This window comes from Pithys albifrons, chromosome 5 (genome assembly GCF_047495875.1).
Source record: "Pithys albifrons albifrons isolate INPA30051 chromosome 5, PitAlb_v1, whole genome shotgun sequence".
NCBI lineage: Eukaryota > Metazoa > Chordata > Aves > Passeriformes > Thamnophilidae > Pithys > Pithys albifrons.
The window spans coordinates 74,087,161-74,104,275 of record NC_092462.1 but is presented as its reverse complement, the minus strand read 5'-3'; the positions used below and the strand labels follow the sequence as shown (position 1 = coordinate 74,104,275).

At 49.1% G+C, this 17,115-nt stretch overlaps 1 protein-coding gene across 4 annotated transcripts in view; it reads left to right on the top strand.

Annotated features, from left to right (window-relative positions):
- Positions 1-17,115, top strand: part of SLC4A11 (solute carrier family 4 member 11) — a 114,687-nt gene that overhangs the window by 41,189 nt on the left and 56,383 nt on the right. For 3 of the 4 annotated variants that reach the window (XM_071557078.1, XM_071557077.1, XM_071557075.1), the window contains exons 4-7: positions 7,823-7,869; positions 12,679-12,910; positions 13,548-13,610; positions 14,137-14,218. In XM_071557078.1, coding sequence (XP_071413179.1) covers positions 7,823-7,869; positions 12,679-12,910; positions 13,548-13,610; positions 14,137-14,218 — 424 coding nt within the window. The remainder of the gene's footprint in view (positions 1-7,822; positions 7,870-12,678; positions 12,911-13,547; positions 13,611-14,136; positions 14,219-17,115) is intronic. The other variant, XM_071557076.1, reaches the window with a different exon arrangement.

Genomic DNA, 17,115 nt, shown 5'->3' with positions numbered 1-17,115 from the left:
CCCTGCTCTGCCCTGCTCTGCCCTGCTGCCCACGCTGTGGGACCACCCAGGTCTGTGCCCTGCTGGGTGTGTTTTTGCAGGAGTCAATACCGTGTTCCTGACTCAAATCAAGTCCCTTTTCCCAGACATCCTTTGCCTGAGGTTGGAGAGGGAGCCCCACCACAGGCTGTGTGTCCTTTCCTGTGCTGCAGCTGGAAAACCCAGCTGGATGCCTTGTTCCCTGGAAATTTATTCCTGGGAGGACAGAGAGCCTGAGTGAGTGTGAGGTGCAGTGGGGAGGGTTCTCTTCCCTCTCCACATCCCTGGGCTGCAGTCTCTGATCACTGCACAGCTCCCTGTTTGCTCTCTGGTGACTCCCAGGCTCAGCTCCCTATTTGCTCTCTGGTGACTCCCAGGCTCATGCATGGCTTTTCACCTGCTTTCCCATTCTCTCACCCAGCTAGAAGTGTAGTAACCCTTCAGTCTTAGTCCAACTCACACCCAGAGAGTGTTATCAGGGCTTTTGTGTGTGGGGGTTTTTTGTGGATTTTTCCATAAATCTTTCTGCAGATCTACACCCTCCTGCATCCCTTGCTGAGATAACAGCAACTAAGGGATTCAACCACTTACTGCTTTATCTGCAGCACACTTGGAATCAAATCTCTGCAAATAAATACAGCAATTTGGTTTAGGCTGAGCCTTAAATTCGGTGGAAAGGTGATGCAGGTGAGCTTGGGAAGTGTGTGGGGACACATCCTTGCCATCACTCACAGCGTTCTTTCCTCCTTGGCAGCTCCCTTCAATCAACCAGGCACGTGTTTTCCTCACTTGGACTTTGCTTTTGCACTTTGGGGCTCTGAAACAATTCATCTTCTCCTTCCCCAAATTGCAGTAGAGGGATTTGCACAGGACTTCTTTGTTTTCTCAGAACAAGATGTGAAGGTTTTGTGGAGCTGTCACTGCTCAGTTTTTCCCGCTGATTGCTGATGGTTTTAGAGGTGCCTGAGGCAGTTTTTGGGAAGCCCAAGGCAAACCCCTGCTGGCAGGTTGGAAGGCAGGACGTGGCTTTGTCGGGGTGTGGAGGGGGAAGGAACAGAACACAATTTACGCTCCAGCAGAAACTCAAGCCTGTTCCGCCCTGTGGACAATTGACCATCCCCAGATCCAGAGAATCACCAGTTTCCTGTGAGCTGCTCCCAAAAAACCCCAGGATCCAAGTCCTGGCCCAGCCCCTGCCCAGATGACTTTCTTTTTTGTTGTTTTTCCTCCAAGGGGACGAGGAGAAAAGCTGGCTGCTGGCGCCAAGGATATTCCAGGGAGAGCAGCGTCCCGAGACAAGTGGTCTGGGCCTGAATGGGGATCACTCTGCACACAATAGTCACATTTCCTCACATTAATGCCGAGGCCCTTTTTATGTCCCGAGGCACAATGCTGAGCCACGCGTTCCATCTGATAACTCCTGGCTTAGCAGTTGGATGTCACCCTGGGATGGAGCTTCCTAGACCCTCCTGGAAAGTGGATTGTGTGTGTGTGTGTGTGTGTGTGTGTGTGTGTGTGTGTGTGTGTGTGTGTGTGTATGTTGGGGGGGGGTGACCTCCCTCTGGGTTTCCTGAGGAGGGTGTTTTCAAAGGGCTGCTTAGGAAGCCCAGGGAGGTGGGGAGGGTTGGGGAGCTCAGAGCCAGCGCTTTCCCTTTTCCATGCCTTGCTGCTCCGGAGTGGCTTTCTGTGGGTTGGCATTGCTCTGGCCTTCCAGTTGGCATGGAAAATGCAACTTTCCCCCCCTAAATTTCATGACAAAACCTGCTGCAGGTGGGTTTTGACAGCAAACATCTTGCTTTTGTGGTGTGTGGGTGTGAGAAGTGGCACCGTACTTGGCATTCTGACCTTCAGAGAATGTGCAGAGTTGGAAGGGACCCCCAAGAATCAGAGTTCAACCCTTAGCCCTGCACAGGACCAGCCCCAAGAGTCCCACCAGATGCTTGAGAGGATCATCCCAACACTCCTGGAGCTCTGGCAGCCTTGGGGCCGTGCCCAATGCCCTGGGGAGCCTGGGCAGTGCCCACCACCCTCTGGGGGAAGGGCCTTTCCCTGAGATCCCACCTAAACCTCTCCTGAGACAACTCCAGCCATTCCCTGGGTCCTGCCCGTGGTCCCCACAGAGCAGAGATCAGTGCCTGCCCTCCTCTTCCCCTGGCTCTATACAAGAGCCCTGGGCAGTCCCTGCAGTACCCTCTTTTTCCAGTTTATCCACACAGGAGTGTGAGAGGCTGGTCCTTCCCCTGCCCAGGTGCTTTTGCTGCTCCCCAATCCTGCAGCTCTTTGTTCATTCCCACCTGCCTTTAACCAGGGTGTTGTTTTGAGGGATGAACCCGCTGACTTCAGGCTTTGTGCTGCAGCTCAGCCCATCACTCTGTCGTGGGAATGTGTGGTAATTAAGGCACAATTATTTATCTGACAGTATTTAACCAAAATTACTCAAATCTGATAGGGATTAGTCCAGCCTCAGCACAACCGTGTCAGGACAGCAAAGCAAAGAATCCCTTTGAGGTGCTGCTTGTGCAATCCCTCACTGCCAGCAATGAGTTAGAGGTGTCTCCACTGCTCCTAACAAGCTCCTGTCATGCCATGTGCTGATGTGGTTTTATTTATATATTTTTGAAGGCAGATTCTTAAAGCAGAATGATATTTTTTCCTGTTCACAGTGTGGTTCAACACAAATGTTTGAGGCTTAGATAAAAAACAAAGATAAAATAGCTCTTTTCAATGATAAGCCCCACAAACTTTAAAATACTTTTACCTGCATCGGGTCTTTGGTTTTCAGAGAAAATCATGGAAGTGCTAATATAGTATTCTGCTCTGATTTATTTTGCAGTGTCTATATTTATATATTTAACATGCAAATGCACTGGGGGAGTGTATGTAGATCTAAAGAAATGTGCACAGTTCCTGCTTCCCAATTTCCACTCCTGTAATCCCAAAGAAAAACACTGTCCTGAGGTGCTGCAGCCTTCCAGTGGTGGCTTTGCTCCAGAGGCTTCTGGGTCTTCTCAGGTGTCAAGGGCAGCTCTGGGGACCTGCAGGAGGGAAAGGGGATCCCAGGTGAAAGGAGATCTCTTAAGGCGAGAGATGGAAAGCCTTAAACGTTGGTCTCTGCCTTCCAGGGGTTGGTTGTCAGGGCTGTCTCTGCATGGCAGGTGTCACTCTCTGAGCAGGGGGTGGAGGGGATTTTGTTTCTCAGGGAAGTCATTGGGGCAGCTGGGATAGAACTGCTCTGGAGAACAGCAAATAAACTTCCAAGTGTTAAACATCCTTGGCCATGTTGAAGTTGGATGGGTCCTGTTCAGGAGATGGAGGGAAATAAAACCCAGAGAGACTCCACAGTGCCCTGGATCTGCCAGCAGGAGGGTCAGTGATTGGTACAGGAGGGTACAGTGTTGGGAATTCCAAAGTGGTGTCAAAACCCAAGTGAACTCCCAGGGAGTCACTTGCAGTGTGCTCAGTGGTGCCGTGTGGCATCCTAAAAATTGGGGCTGGTGCTGAGTGTGGCATCCTGGAAATTGGGGATGGTGCTGAGTCTGTGGCATCCTGGAAATTGGGGATGGTCCTGGAAATCGGGGTGGTGCTGAGTGTGTGGCATCCTAAAAATTGGGGCTGGTGCTAAGTGTGTGGCATCCTGGAAATTGGGGCTGGTGCTGTGTGTGTGGCATCCTGGACACTGGGACTGGTGCTATGTGTGGCATCCCAAAAATTGGGGCTGGTGCTGAGTGGCATCCTAAAAATTTGGGCTGGTGCTGTGTGTGGCATCCTGGCAATTGGGGCTGGTGCTGGCAATTGGGGCTGGTGCTGTGTGTGGCATCCTGGAAATTGGGGTTGGTGCTGTGTGTGGCATCCTGGAATTTGGGGCTGGTCCTGGAATTTGGGGCTGGTCCTGGAAGTTGGGGCTGGTGCTGTGTGGCACCCAAAAGTTGGAGATGGTGCTGTGTGGCACCCAGAGGTTGGAGCTGGTGCTGTGTGGCATCCAGAAGTTGGAGAGGGTGCTGTGTGGCACCCGGAAGTTGGAGCTGGTGCTGTGTGGCCTCCAGAAGTTGGAGCTGGTGCTGTGTGACCTCCAGAAGTTGGTGCTGAGTGTGGCACTCAGAAGTTGGAGCTGGTGCTGTGTGACATCCAGAAGTTGGGGATGGTGCTGTGTGGCACCCCGAAGTTGGAGATGGTGCTGTGTAACATCCAGAAGTTGGAGATGGTGCTGTGTGGCCTCCAGAAGTTGGAGCTGGTGCTGTGTGGCACCCAGAAGTTGGAGATGGTGCTGTGTGGCCTCCAGAAGTTGGAGCTGGTGCTGTGTGGCCTCCAGAAGTTGGAGCTGGTGCTGAGTGTGGCATCCAGAAGTTGAGCCGGTGCTGTGTAGCACCCCAAATTTGGAGCTGGTGCTGTGTGGCATCCAGAAGTTGGAGATGGTGCTGTGTGGCATCCAGAAGTTGGAGCTGGTGCTGTGTGGCACCTAGAAGTTGGCGCTGGTGCTGTGTGGCATCCAGAAGTTGAGCCGGTGCTGTGTAGCACCCCAAATTTGGAGCTGGTGCTGTGTGGCATCCAGAAGTTGGAGCTGGTGCTGTGTGGCATCCAGAAGTTGGAGATGGTGCTGTGTGGCATCCAGAAGTTGGAGATGGTGCTGTGTGGCACCTAGAAGTTGGCGCTGGTGCTGTGTGGCATCCAGAAGTTGAGCCGGTGCTGTGTAGCACCCCAAATTTGGAGCTGGTGCTGTGTGGCATCCAGAAGTTGGAGCTGGTGCTGTGTGGCATCCAGAAGTTGGAGATGGTGCTGTGTGGCATCCAGAAGTTGGAGATGGTGCTGTGTGGCACCTAGAAGTTGGCGCTGGTGCTGTGTGGCATCCAGAAGTTGGAGATGATGCTGAGTGTGGCACCCAGGAGTTGAGCCCAGCCCTCCTTGCCCGCATCCTGCCCCGGGGCGGGCGCTGTGCACCCGCCTGCCCGCATCCCAGGACGTGGGTCTGTGACTGCTGCCTTGATGTGGTGCCAGGGGATGTCGGGGATGTGTCTCTGCCTTTTTGGCTTTCCCCTGGGCAGGGCCTGGAGCGCAGCCCAACAGATAATCTTGGCCACCCCTGCCAGCTCTCCTGCCTGTGAGCACAGAGGACAATGTCCGTGGCTCACTCACTCACCTAAAGTAGACTTTTGCAGCCTGTTCAGTGCAACAGGGAGGGCCACAAAAATAGGAGTGAAGATTTTTGCATGCCACTGACCTCCTCTTCGTGTTTAGATGTGTTTAATCCTGACATCCGTGTGTGAAATCTGCTTGTGATGGTGCGTGGTGAATCCGTGGGGTTCTGCATTCATCTCCTCTCTGTGGAGGTGCAAGGCTAAGACTGTTGAATCTTCTCACCCCCTCCAGTGGTGGTGCCAAAGGAGAAGAAAAAGGGTGGAAAGCTGGTGGTGGTTGAGCTTTGGGCAAGGTCTGTCTCCTGATGGATGTGTCATGAACAGCCTCGTGGTGGGTTTGATTCCGTGTTGCCCTGCAGTAAATAAATGGAGGCAGAAGAGAACTTGAGAGGTCTCTGTGCGTTTCCCTCCCATTTTTCATGTTCCAGTAAATTTGCTGCTATCCCTGAGCAATGTTTCACCGCTCCAGTGGGCTTTAAGATACCAGCCCAGCACTGGGATGGCCATATCCATCCATCTCCCATCCTGGATTGAATCTGAGCAGAGAGTTGCTTGAATGAATGATAAATGAGGCTCTGGGGCCTTCCAAAACATCACCTCTGTACCAAAACCAGCTTTTTTTGAGAAGTTTGCAAGTTCCTGGTCCAACAGATGTAATTAGATGTTTTTGCTGGTGTTGATAAGGGAGCTCTTGGTGCTGGTTCCAGCTCAGGACCTGAGAGAGCTGTCAGCAAAGATTAATACACCTCGAAGCTGATAAGGAGTTAATTCCTGATAAAAGGACACAAATTCGTGTAGCATTTCCACCTTCCACGAGGCTGCAGATCTCCCCCTCCCATGTGCTCGCTATTGTTTGGGGTTGTGGGTGCTTTTTGTCTCTCTAGAACTATTTCTTGCAAAAGCAGATAAACCAAAACATGTTTTCTCCTCGGTGAATATTTATGGCCCCCAAGTCTTCTCACAAACTTGTGCATGTGTAATTAGGCTGGAAGTTGAGTAAGTGAGCGTCGGAGAACTACAGATATAGGAGCCTGAGGAAAATGCTTGATGTTTCTGGTTTATTTGGGTGCTTGCTTTTTAATAATGAATTGCACTTTTTAGATGAAACAGCTTATGTTTTCCAAGAGACGTGTCTAAAGCTGTAATAATTGGGCCTGTTGCACCAGCAGCCTTGTCTAGTTAAGTGCTGCTTTTAATCACATGTACAGCATCCAAGTGAACTTTGGGAGAAGTTGGGTGATGTAACCAAAGCCTCTGAACCATCTTATTTTGTTTAGGGGGAGATGAAGGCAATCCTTTTTTTCTGCTGTGGTAAACTCCTCTCCCACTTTGACTTGTGCCTTTTAATCCCCCTGAGACTTGAATTTCTGTTTGATCCAGGATCATTTTTGATTACAGCAGATTTCTGTGCGCAAAAGAGAATTAATTGCCTCTTTTGGAGTTCTGGTGTTCTCATGGGAGTTGCATCCTCAGTTTGGTTTTTGCAGAGTAGCAGGGCTGGGCTTGGAGGTGTGTGGTCACTCTGTGCAGGAGTTCTTAAATGATTTGGAAGGCCAGATCTGGAAAGGAAGCAAAACCCTCATCTGAGTAGCTGTAACTGGTTATACCTCTGTACTTTTCCACAGCTTGGCCTCTGGAAAAGTTTTGGTCTTCAGTGGGTTTTTTCCATTTAAAACACTTCACGTGGATAATTCTGGAAGCAGCTCAGTCTGGGGGGCTTTTTGGAGAGTGTGGAGATGAGGACTTAAGAAGGATGCCAGGCTGGAAGAGTTCCAGGCCAAGTTGGATGGGGCTTGGAGCAGCCTGGGCTGATGGAAAGTGAACAAGATGGTCTTGAAGGGCCCTTCCAAGCCAAACCATTCCATGATTCCATGCACAGGCAGTGCCTGTAGTACAAGTGATGCTGCAGGGAAGCTGCTTTGGATGCAAGGAGTTTGGAATGGACTTGTGGCAAATATAGCTGGCTTTTATTTGGTTTTTGGAGCTTATACCCAAAAAAATGCTTCATAGGTACTCTAAGAAAATGTTAGTGTTGGCTCTTGAAGTTTGACCCGGGAATTTCCCTTCCCTGGATCTCGGCTGCACGTTAAGTGACATTTACAGTCTCTGAGCAGCAGTTTCTTTCCCAAGAGCTGTGTTTCTTTCCCCTTGGATTTATGGAGGCAGCGTGGTGAGTTGACAGGACGTTAATGTGCTCGTCTTGGAGTCAGTGTGATCCCTGGGAAGCGCCCGAGTGTTATTGTTGCCTCTTAACGAGGACGAGGAGGGTTTCCAAATGAGCGTGACTCATGCAATCTTAACCTCAATCTATCAAACAACGAGGCAGTGCATTAAATGATTCCTGCAAAGATTAGGAGTTGGATTTTTGGGGAGGTGGAAGGGGCGAGAAGAGTAAAAAATACAGGGGGAATCTGAATTTAAAAAAACCCAAACCAAACACACAGCCAAAAAAAGCTGCAAGACACAATCCCCAGCTGATCTGATAATGCCAATCCTGGGCTTGGTTCATGCTTCCAAAATGGGAGATGTTGTAAAAATTGCATCTCTGCTTTTCCCTGGGGATCACCCTCTGCCAAGAGAGTGGTGTTTACCTTGTCCTGAGCCTCCTGCAGCCTGTCAGGTACCTGTGATAGTAACACTGTTCTGATTGGAACTTTTTTTCCCCTTTCCAGCTGAAAGTGAGAATGCTGGCTGTGTGTTACTGCACACATCGAGGAAGGTAAGTAGAGATGCTGTTTGTTAATTTTTGTCATCTAGAAGTACAAAAAAGGATCTTGAAACACCCTGTAGGGCTGTTTGTCACTGGCCTAAGCAAAAGGCATATAAATGCCTCTTTTCTTGAATTCCCCTCTCTCTCAAAACCTGAAAAGCCAGGTGCTGCTCCTTCTCTGAACAATTTCCCCCTAACTGTGATCTTCCCACTGCTTTTTGTCCCAGACAGTTCCTTGACATGTTAATTCATAGAATCCTAGAATGGATTGGGTTGGAAAAGACCTCCCAGGTCATCAAGTCCAACCCTTGATCCAACTCCAGTCCCTTTACCAGATCATGGCACTCAGTGCCATGGCCAAGCTCAGTTGAAAAACCTCCAGGGATGGGGAATCCACCCCCTCTCTGGGCAGCCCATTCCAATGCCTGAGCACTCTCTCTGGAGAGAATTTTTTTCTGAAATCCTGGAGAGATATTCCAGAAGGCTGAATTAGTAGTGTGAAGAAAATATGTAATAGGTTTAGGAACCTTTATCTGAAGTTAAAAATCCCCCAAGCAAATAGAAACCAAAGAAAACAGTACCCAAAACAAACGCACCACTGCAAAAGAACTTAAACTTTGTTTGATACGAAATCATAGAAGTGAAAATAAGCTATTCCATGCTCAGGAATGGAAATGTCTTGATCAGTAATTTGTCTTGTCTAGTACTAGTGCCAAGGTTCTCAGTTGTACACACTTGACTGAAAGTAACCTCAGAACTTAATCACTTAAAGTGCAAATTCTAAGCCCAAATGCAGGACCTGCCTCTGATAAGAAATAGTTGGAAACTTCCAGCACAGAAGTATCTCTTCTGTTTTGTTTTCCCTTTTCAGAGCTGTAGGATTCCTGCTTTTTCTGGTCTATAGTTCATGCCTGAGCATTTTAACTTGCTGTTGAGCCACAAATACCAGAGGGCTTTAGCAGGGCTTGAGAAAAGATGCTATTGCCAGTTTTTGCTTCCAGGGAGGAGCAGTGGAAATTTTGTGCTTCAAATGCAAAGGAAAGTGAGACCTGACTCATGGAGGAGATGCCTCCAAGTATCTGAGAAGGGGGAATCACCAGCAGAGAGGTGGTTCTGTCAGAAGATTTATCTGGAGATGTTTCCCTGTAGGTTGTCCCTGTCTCTTTGGTTCTTGTGCCACTTCAGGAGTGCTGGAAGGGCACCCTGGGTCTTGGGCAAGTTGCTCTGTGGCACAGCACTTGTCTTAAATAAGGAGATGGTCCCTGTCATGGTTGGAAGTATTTAATCCCCATCACAGTGTGTTTCTGGATAGACTGGAGAGATGGGCTGATTGCAGTGGGATGAAGTTCAACAAGGCCAAGTGCAGGTCCTACGCTTTGGCCACCCCAACCCCCTGCAGCGCTCCAGGCTGGGCACAGAGTGGCTGGAGAGCAGCCAGGCAGAAAGGGACCTGGGGGAACTGAGGGACAGGAAGCTCAACAGGAGCCAACAGTGTGCCCAGGTGGCCAAGAAGGCCAATGGGATCCTGGCCTGGACCCAAACTAGCGTGGCCAGCAGGCCCAGGGCAGTGACCCTTCCCCTGGACTCTGCCTTGGGGAGGCCACACCTTGAGTGTTGTGTTCAGTTCTGAGTCCCTCAGTTGAGGAAAGATCTTGAGGGGCTGGAGCGGGGCCAGAGAAGAGCAACGAGGCTGGAGAAGGGACTGGAGCACAAGTGCTGTGGGGAGAGGCTGAGAGAGCTGGGGGTGTTTATCCTGGAGAAGAGGAGGCTCAGAGATGACCTCAGCACTGTCTGGAACTCCCTGAAGGGAAGTTCTGGCCAGGTGGGGGTTGGTCTCTTCTCCCAGGCACTCAGCAATAGGACAAGGGGGCACGATGGGCTCAAGCTCTCCCAGGGGAAATTGGAGAACAGAAGGAAATTCTTTGCAGAGAGAGTGCTCAGGCATTGGAATGGTCTGCCCAGAGAGGGGGTGGATTCCCCATCCCTGGAAGTTTTTCACCTGAGATTGGCCATGGCACTGAGTGCCATGATCTGGTAAAGGGACTGGAGTTGGATTGAGGGTTGGACTTGATGATCTGGGAGGTCTTTTCCAACCCAATCCATTCTATGATTCTGTGATTCTCATGAGGTTCCTGCAGTGGCTGTAAGTGGAGGTGTTCTCCAGAGCAGCCAGCCAGAAGAAGTCTTGCATTTTGGGGCTTCTTGATGAGTTAGAGTGAGCAGGAGACCTGCCTGAAGTCAGGGCAGCCTGTTCCAGTGTCTTCCCCCCTTTTTTGGAACAACAGCCTCTGTTCCTGCCACAGCTTTGCAGTCAAGCCTCCCTAATGTTATTAAAATGGAGATTGGGTAGCTGGCTTGCGTTTCTTGCTGAGCAGTTCCCAGCATTGAGTCTCCAGCATCAAATATCCTGGTGTGACTTGACTATCTGGCTACAAATAGTAGTGAAGGAGCCGTCATTAATATCCCCTGAAACCAGCACGTGTCCTGACTGGAGCAGTTCTGTCTGAGCTGCTGCAGAGGCTTTGCTGTGCCACTGCCTCCTCTAATTTGATTTTGGTGTGTCTCAGGGAGTGATGGATTTCTGTCCTTGCATGGTGGATACTTGCCTTGTGATGTTTAATGGGCAAAACCCTCTTTGAGATGAAAGAGGAAAGATTTAGATTGGATGTTAAGAGATTCTTCCCCTGTGAGGGTGGGCAGGCCCTGGCACAGGTTGGGCAGAGAAGCTGTGGCTGCCCCATCCCTGGGAGTGTCCAAGGCCAGGTTGGACAGGGCTTGGAGCACCCTGAGCTGGTGGGAGGTGTCCCTGCCCATGGCAGGGGGTTTAATGAGAAGGTCTTTAAGGTTTCTCCCAAACCAAACCATTCCATGTTTCTGTGATACCTTCCCTAACCTTTTGGGAATGATAATGTCTTATAAATGGGTGATAAATATGGATCTTGCCTTTATTTCCTATAAAAGACCAGGAGCAGGGTAATCAAACAGGATGACTGAGGCATGGAAAATTCCTTTCCAAGGCATTGCCTGGAGCCTGTGGCAGAGCTGGAGCTGAATCCTTATGACTGGCAGGAAGCTACTGATGGTGCTGTCCCATGGAGGAGCAGCGTTGGTTGAGATGCTGTGGGCAGATAACCCACGTGAATGCCTTTTACTGATGTCCCCTGTCCCTCAGCTGTGCTTCAACTTTCTCCTTCCACTCTTCTGCTTCACTCCTGATGCCCTCAGCCTTCCTCATGGCTTCGTGGGTGCCCCTTTCCATCCACCCTGTGTAATTCTGCCTGGGTTATTTGACCTGGGAATTGCATCCTGGCTTGGATTCTGCCAGAGAGGCTGAAAAGAGTCACCTTTGGGAGGTGGTTGCTGGTCCTACAGTATCCCCATGACCAGCTGTGTCACAGATGGTGATGGATGTTTTAATCTGCTCTCTTGCAGTGGTAATTTGAGACAGGTTCACTGCTTGCACTGCTCAGGTGGAGTTGTAGCTGTGTCACTGTTTTCTCTCCTACGAGCAGATGGTTACAAAGCCTTGGGGTGGGAGCTGAGATCCTTCAGAGAATCCTCCTTCTCAGGGATGCTGCGTAAGGAGTGATTGATGCAAAGTAAAACAGTGCTAATTGCAATGGATGTGTACTGACAACTTGATAGTTGCTGGGATAATTACAGTAATTAGGGGGATAGGAGCACTTTTCCCTTGGTCTAGGCTATAAATGGAAAAGGTAGGGAGAGTGTGGATGGGAGATCCATGAGTCAGGCTCTGGGATGACCCTGTGCCTTGGGGACAACGTGGCACGTCCTGGCTGGGGAGGCAGCTCAGTGTCAGGTTTGTTTCTTGCTGAGCTTGAGGGGGAGCTGAGGGTTTCAATGCATCCTGCCAGTGTGGTTCCCAGCAGCAGGAATTCCAGCCTGGCTACCTTCCCATGGGAAGGAAGATCCCTGTAACAAAGTGCAGTTCCCACTTCCTCGCTCAGTGTTAAGCTGTGGAAGGAGAGGACAGAACTATCATTCCTGCCCAGTGCTGTGTGTGCATCTCCAAGGATATGGGCAATGGGAATGATGCATTTAAGGTTTGATCCCTCAATTAATGAACTTCACAGCTGACAATCACAGAAAGGAGTTGAGCTGCTGGAACACACCATGGCTGTGTCTTCCATCTCCAGGCCAAGGGGCAGCAGAAGGAACCAGCAGAGAGCTGGAACAGTTTCAGCCTCTGCCTACCATCTTTTTATTCTATTTATATCGATTCCAAGTGAACTGGTATGTACAAAGGAAGAAAACTTCTTGGGAATGGGAACAGTAACTGTCAAAACCAAAGTGGTGGACTGGATGGCATTCCCCACCTCCCACTTCAGGCTCCCTAACTGGGAGCACTGGGGACAGATAGTTCCCAGTTTGAGAACTCAGCCTGCACTGAGATTTGTACTGGTAGTTTTTCATGCTGCTGAGTTCAGGGTCCTTTTCTTCCAAATGACTTTCCTGTGTTTCTTCAGAATTCTTGAATTATTTAAGCCTACAGAGGATTTTAAATGTTACCTTAAGTATTTCTGCATTTAGGCCAACTTAGGTGCTTTATCCTAGGCAAAAAAAAACCCACCTATTTTTTTAATTCTGTTTTCTTTGTCAGGGTATAAATAGTACCTGGGCATTCACTTAAAGGCACTCTGAGAAGATGAGCCTTGAAAATGCAAACCTTGAGTGCATTATTGCATAAAACTCATTGTGCTTCTCTCATGTGAACTGGTTGTGAAGGACAGAGATTGGAGACCTTTGCTGTTGGTATTGTCTCTATCTGCCTAATGCTCTGACCTTTCCTTAACACAGTACTTGAAATTAAAGAATTTCGAGGAGGAAGTCAGAGCCCAGCGAGACCTGGATGGGTTCCTGGCCAGGGCCAGCATCATCCTGGACGAAACAGCCACGTCCTTGGATGATGTTCTGCGAGAGATGCTGAGACACTTCGCGGAGGATCCCGAGAACACAGAGCCGAGCTGCAACTTCGAGAAAATCATGAGCACTTTATTCACAGATTCAGGGACCCCACGGGAAGGGAATGGTAATCAGCCCTCGATTTTTTTTTTCCTTCTGTTGGTGGGCTGCTGTTCCTTTGCCATCCTTTCCATTTTGGTGGTGTGGTGAACCCTCCCTGCGTGGTCCCCCCACGCTTGCACATTGCATGTGACACCGTGGGTTGATTTGTCCATGTCACTCAGACTGAAGGGTCTCTCATCTCCAGGGGTTTTGTGCTGTGGTGGAGTCTTGCCCCTGTTTCATTAAGATCACACATTGTGGTGTTCTCTGGGGTCAGGGGCTTGTCTGTGTGGACCCTTTGGGGGTTCTTTTCCTCAGGCAAGTGTCCGATGCTCTTTGGCTAAGAGACACTTGCTGGTGTCTCTTCAGAAATGGCTCCTTTGCCTTGTGATTCTGCATCTGAATTCACACAGGCTAGGGAATTTTGCCTGCTTTGGATGAGTCACTGGGGAGGGTTGAGCCTTTGTGTTGCTCCCAGCCCACTGGAGGACACAAAAGTCACTTTGTTTTCCTCCAGCAACTCAACCAGGGCACCCCTGGCCGAGGTTGGTGGCTCCCATGTCACCTTAAGCTGTCAGCAAATGTCATAGTGTAGTCTAAAACATTAGCTGCCTTTTAGCCCAAGATGTGAAGAAGCTTAACTAAGCATTGTTTCTCTGTAGGCACCCCTGATGTTTCAGAGTCAACAGGAATGAATAAACAAACAAAAACATCGCACCTCAAATGTAACTGTCACAGCCTGAGTGAATTTGTTTAACAGTCCTGAGCATGTAGTAAGCATGTTCATGCTTTGGTTACTTCTTGCTACCTGTCCTAGAGCTTCGCATTTGTAACCTTTAATTTAGGCTTTCTGCCAATAAAGCAAAAGTAAGTAGTGCCATCCAATAGTGTGAGAGCAGTAGTTGGGCAGAGGGGGAGAGGGCAGGGTTTGGGAAGGCAGTGCCTCTTCAGCCCTGCGTCTGTGTGTGTGGTGGATAATGCTAATCTAATCAGCTAATACTGCACTAGGGTGATGTTGGGAGGAGAGAGCAGCTTCCTTTCCAAGCTGTGAATAGTTCAGGGACAGAACTCCAAAGCATCAGGACAAAAATGTTTCCATCTTTCTCTGTCAGCCCCCACCCCTGCCTAAATCCACTGTGCAGATAGGAATGCTTGGGATTAGCAGGATTTAAAGTTTAAAAAGGAGATGTTATTGACAGTTGCAAACAAGGCATGGAAAGCCTGTAACACTTCCCTCTCTTCTCTTCCTAGTTCACCTCTTATCAGATACAATTCAGGGGGTCACAGCGACGGTCACGGGGGTGCAGTACCAGCAATCCTGGCTCTGTATCATGTAAGTACCTGGCCTGTGTGGGAACAATCCAGGGGCTGTCCAAAACTGGCAGCTGGGAAGAACAGAGGTTCGGAATGTGCCCTTTGGGGTTCAGGTGGTGGTGCCTTTTCCATCCATCCTGGCCTGTGGGATTTCAGTCTTTGAGTCAGGCAGCTCCTCTTTGCAGATCCAACTGGGCAGAGGTGCCCACAGACTCTGCAGGGCATTAAGCTCTTGGGTGCTATAGAAATCTGGTGGTAACAAGCTAAGAATGCTGAAAAATGAGCCAGAAAGTGCTAATTACTGAGAAATGCTAATAAAGGAACTTCTCAGAGGGACAAGCAAACTGGTTCATGGAATGCCTTGGCTGCCAAAGTCTGGGAGCCTGTAGCCAAAGATTTCTTAGGTCCTTTGATGGAAACATCTCAACTTTGCAACTGAAAATTGAAGTCAGACATTCCACGCTGTTTAAACACTGATTACTTTGTCTGACAATTAATTCAGATACTGATTAATTGTCAGCACTGCTAAACACTGGAGCAGACCCTTAAGAGACAGTAAGGGCTGTCACCTGGGATTTATGAGATGTGGTGGCTTCACCCCAACTTCCACTTGACCAAAACTGGGGTTCGAAGCCACAGCTTCAAATCAGGGGTGAGCCAGACTGGCCCTTCACAGAGGACAGAAAATTACTTGCTCAGCCAACCCAAGCAGGGCCATTTTCACTCAGTTGCTTTCTGCATATGCAGAATCCAAGTCAAGTTGTCAAGAAATATGTTAATTCCCAGAGAAATTACTGGGATCTGTTGGATGGGTGCCTAAAGGCATGCACATGTTTGAGCTTTCACAGCCACTTTGCTGGGACAACTGTCACAAAAGCTTTCCTTCTCCTGGCAGTTCTTCCCTTACCCTTTGCTTATGGCTGGGAAAATGTAGAGGGTTTTTTTCCTTGGAAATAGATGATATAAAGAAACTAACAACCAAAACAACAACAAAAAACCCAACACCAACAGACAAGAAAAAAAATCATCTTTGTTTTTAATCTCTTCTGAAAGAGAAGGATGTGATCTCAATGTGGAAAAGAAACCATTGCCTCTCAGGGCTCTGTCCTCTGAAATAAGTGAAGTGGTTGATGTCTGTGCTCTCCTTTTACACCAGGCATGGGCAGAGCAGCTTGCACAAAGGAGTTTGTGCAGCACAGTGACCTCAGCCAGGAGGACTTTGGAGCAGTTTTCCCCCCTTTGGATGCCACAGGGAGCACAGCAGCAATGAGGATGTGAACATCCTGCTGCTACAGGGGATGGAATTTTCTCCTGTGGGCTGTGACACAGCCCACAGGGGATGGAATTTTCTCCTGTGGTCTGTGACACAGCCTCGTGGAGGGTTTTGCAGAGTGTTGACTTAATAACAAAGCATTCTAGAGGTCGTGATACAAATGCTGTGGTTACATACATGAGACTGGAAAGGGTGGGTTCAGCCCCTGGTAGGAAGTGAGCCAAAGCTTTAAATGCATCCATGTGAGCAATTCTGGCTTCCCAGGCAAGAGATTATTTGAAAAATAAGCTCACAGCCTGAAGGTGTCTTTTGCAAAACTTTCCTTGTTTCTTCCTTTTGTTGCTCTGAAGAGGGAGAGGAAAGTGGTGGGAAAGCAGTGATGAGTTATTAACTGTAATTATCTAATTATTGCACTGTGTTTCTGCTGGAGCTCTTGTGTAACAGATTGTGAACCATTTTTTTAGATGTTACATTTTTCTTGAAGTCAGATTGCAAAACAACCTCCAAACCTCTGAAGTAAAAGGGTTTGTTGATGAAAAAAATTTTCCATATGAGTGCGAAGAACCTTTAAGATATCTGCTGTTCTTTATCCTTGCATTTAGTCTATACTCTTTGCCACATTTTAAATTAGCACTGCTGGGTTTGTGCACCTCAACCAGCACTTCATTCCTGGTGGATGAGATAAATTGAGTATTGTAAGATAATATTAATGAGGAAGAGCAGCTCAGAGATGCAGTTTTGGTGGTGATGCTTCTGCATTGATTATGAGGAGAAATTACAGCTGAAATGAGCTTGGAGTCAGAAAGGAAGAACTTCTGTAGGGTTTTTGCTGAGTTGTCCTGAGCTTGGCTGCAGAAGAACATTCCTCATGGAGATAAAAGTAGGGTTCATAGAATCACAGAATGGATTGGGTTGGAAAAGACCTCTCAGATCATCAGGTCCAACCCTTGGTCCAACTCCAGTCCCTTTACCAGATCATGGCACTCAGTGCCACGGCCAAGCTCAGTTGAAAAACCTCCAGGGATGGGGAACCCACCCCCTCTCTGGGCAGCCCATTCCAATGCCTGAGCACTCTCTCCGCAAAGAAGTTTTTTCTGCTCTCCAACTTCAATTTCCCCTGGCAGAGCTTGAGCCCATTGTGCCCCCTTGTCCTATTGCTGAGTGCCTGGGAGAAGAGACCAACCCCCAGCTGGCCAGAACTTCCCTTCAGGGAGTTCCAGACAGTGCTGAGGTCACCTCTGAGCCTCCTCTTCTCCAGGCTAAACACCCCCAGCTCCCTCAGCCTCTGCCAGAGGAAATTGAAGTTGGAGAGCAGAAAAAACTTCTTTGCAGAGAGAGTGCTCAGGCATTGGAATGGCCTGCCCAGAAAGGGGGTGGATTCCCCATCCCTGGAGGTTTTTCAGCTGAGCTTGGCCGTGGCACTGAGTGCCATGATCTGGTAAAGGGACTGGAGTTGGACCAAGGGTTGGACTTGATGATCTGGGAGGTCTTTTCCAACCCAATCCATTCTAGGATTCACGGCAGACTTTGGGGGTATTTTAGTCAGGAATGGTCCAAACCTGATCTTGCTGAAGCCATACCAGGATACCTTGAGATCCTTCCATGGAAATGGGAGCTGAGAGTGGCAGAGCCCTGAATGCCCC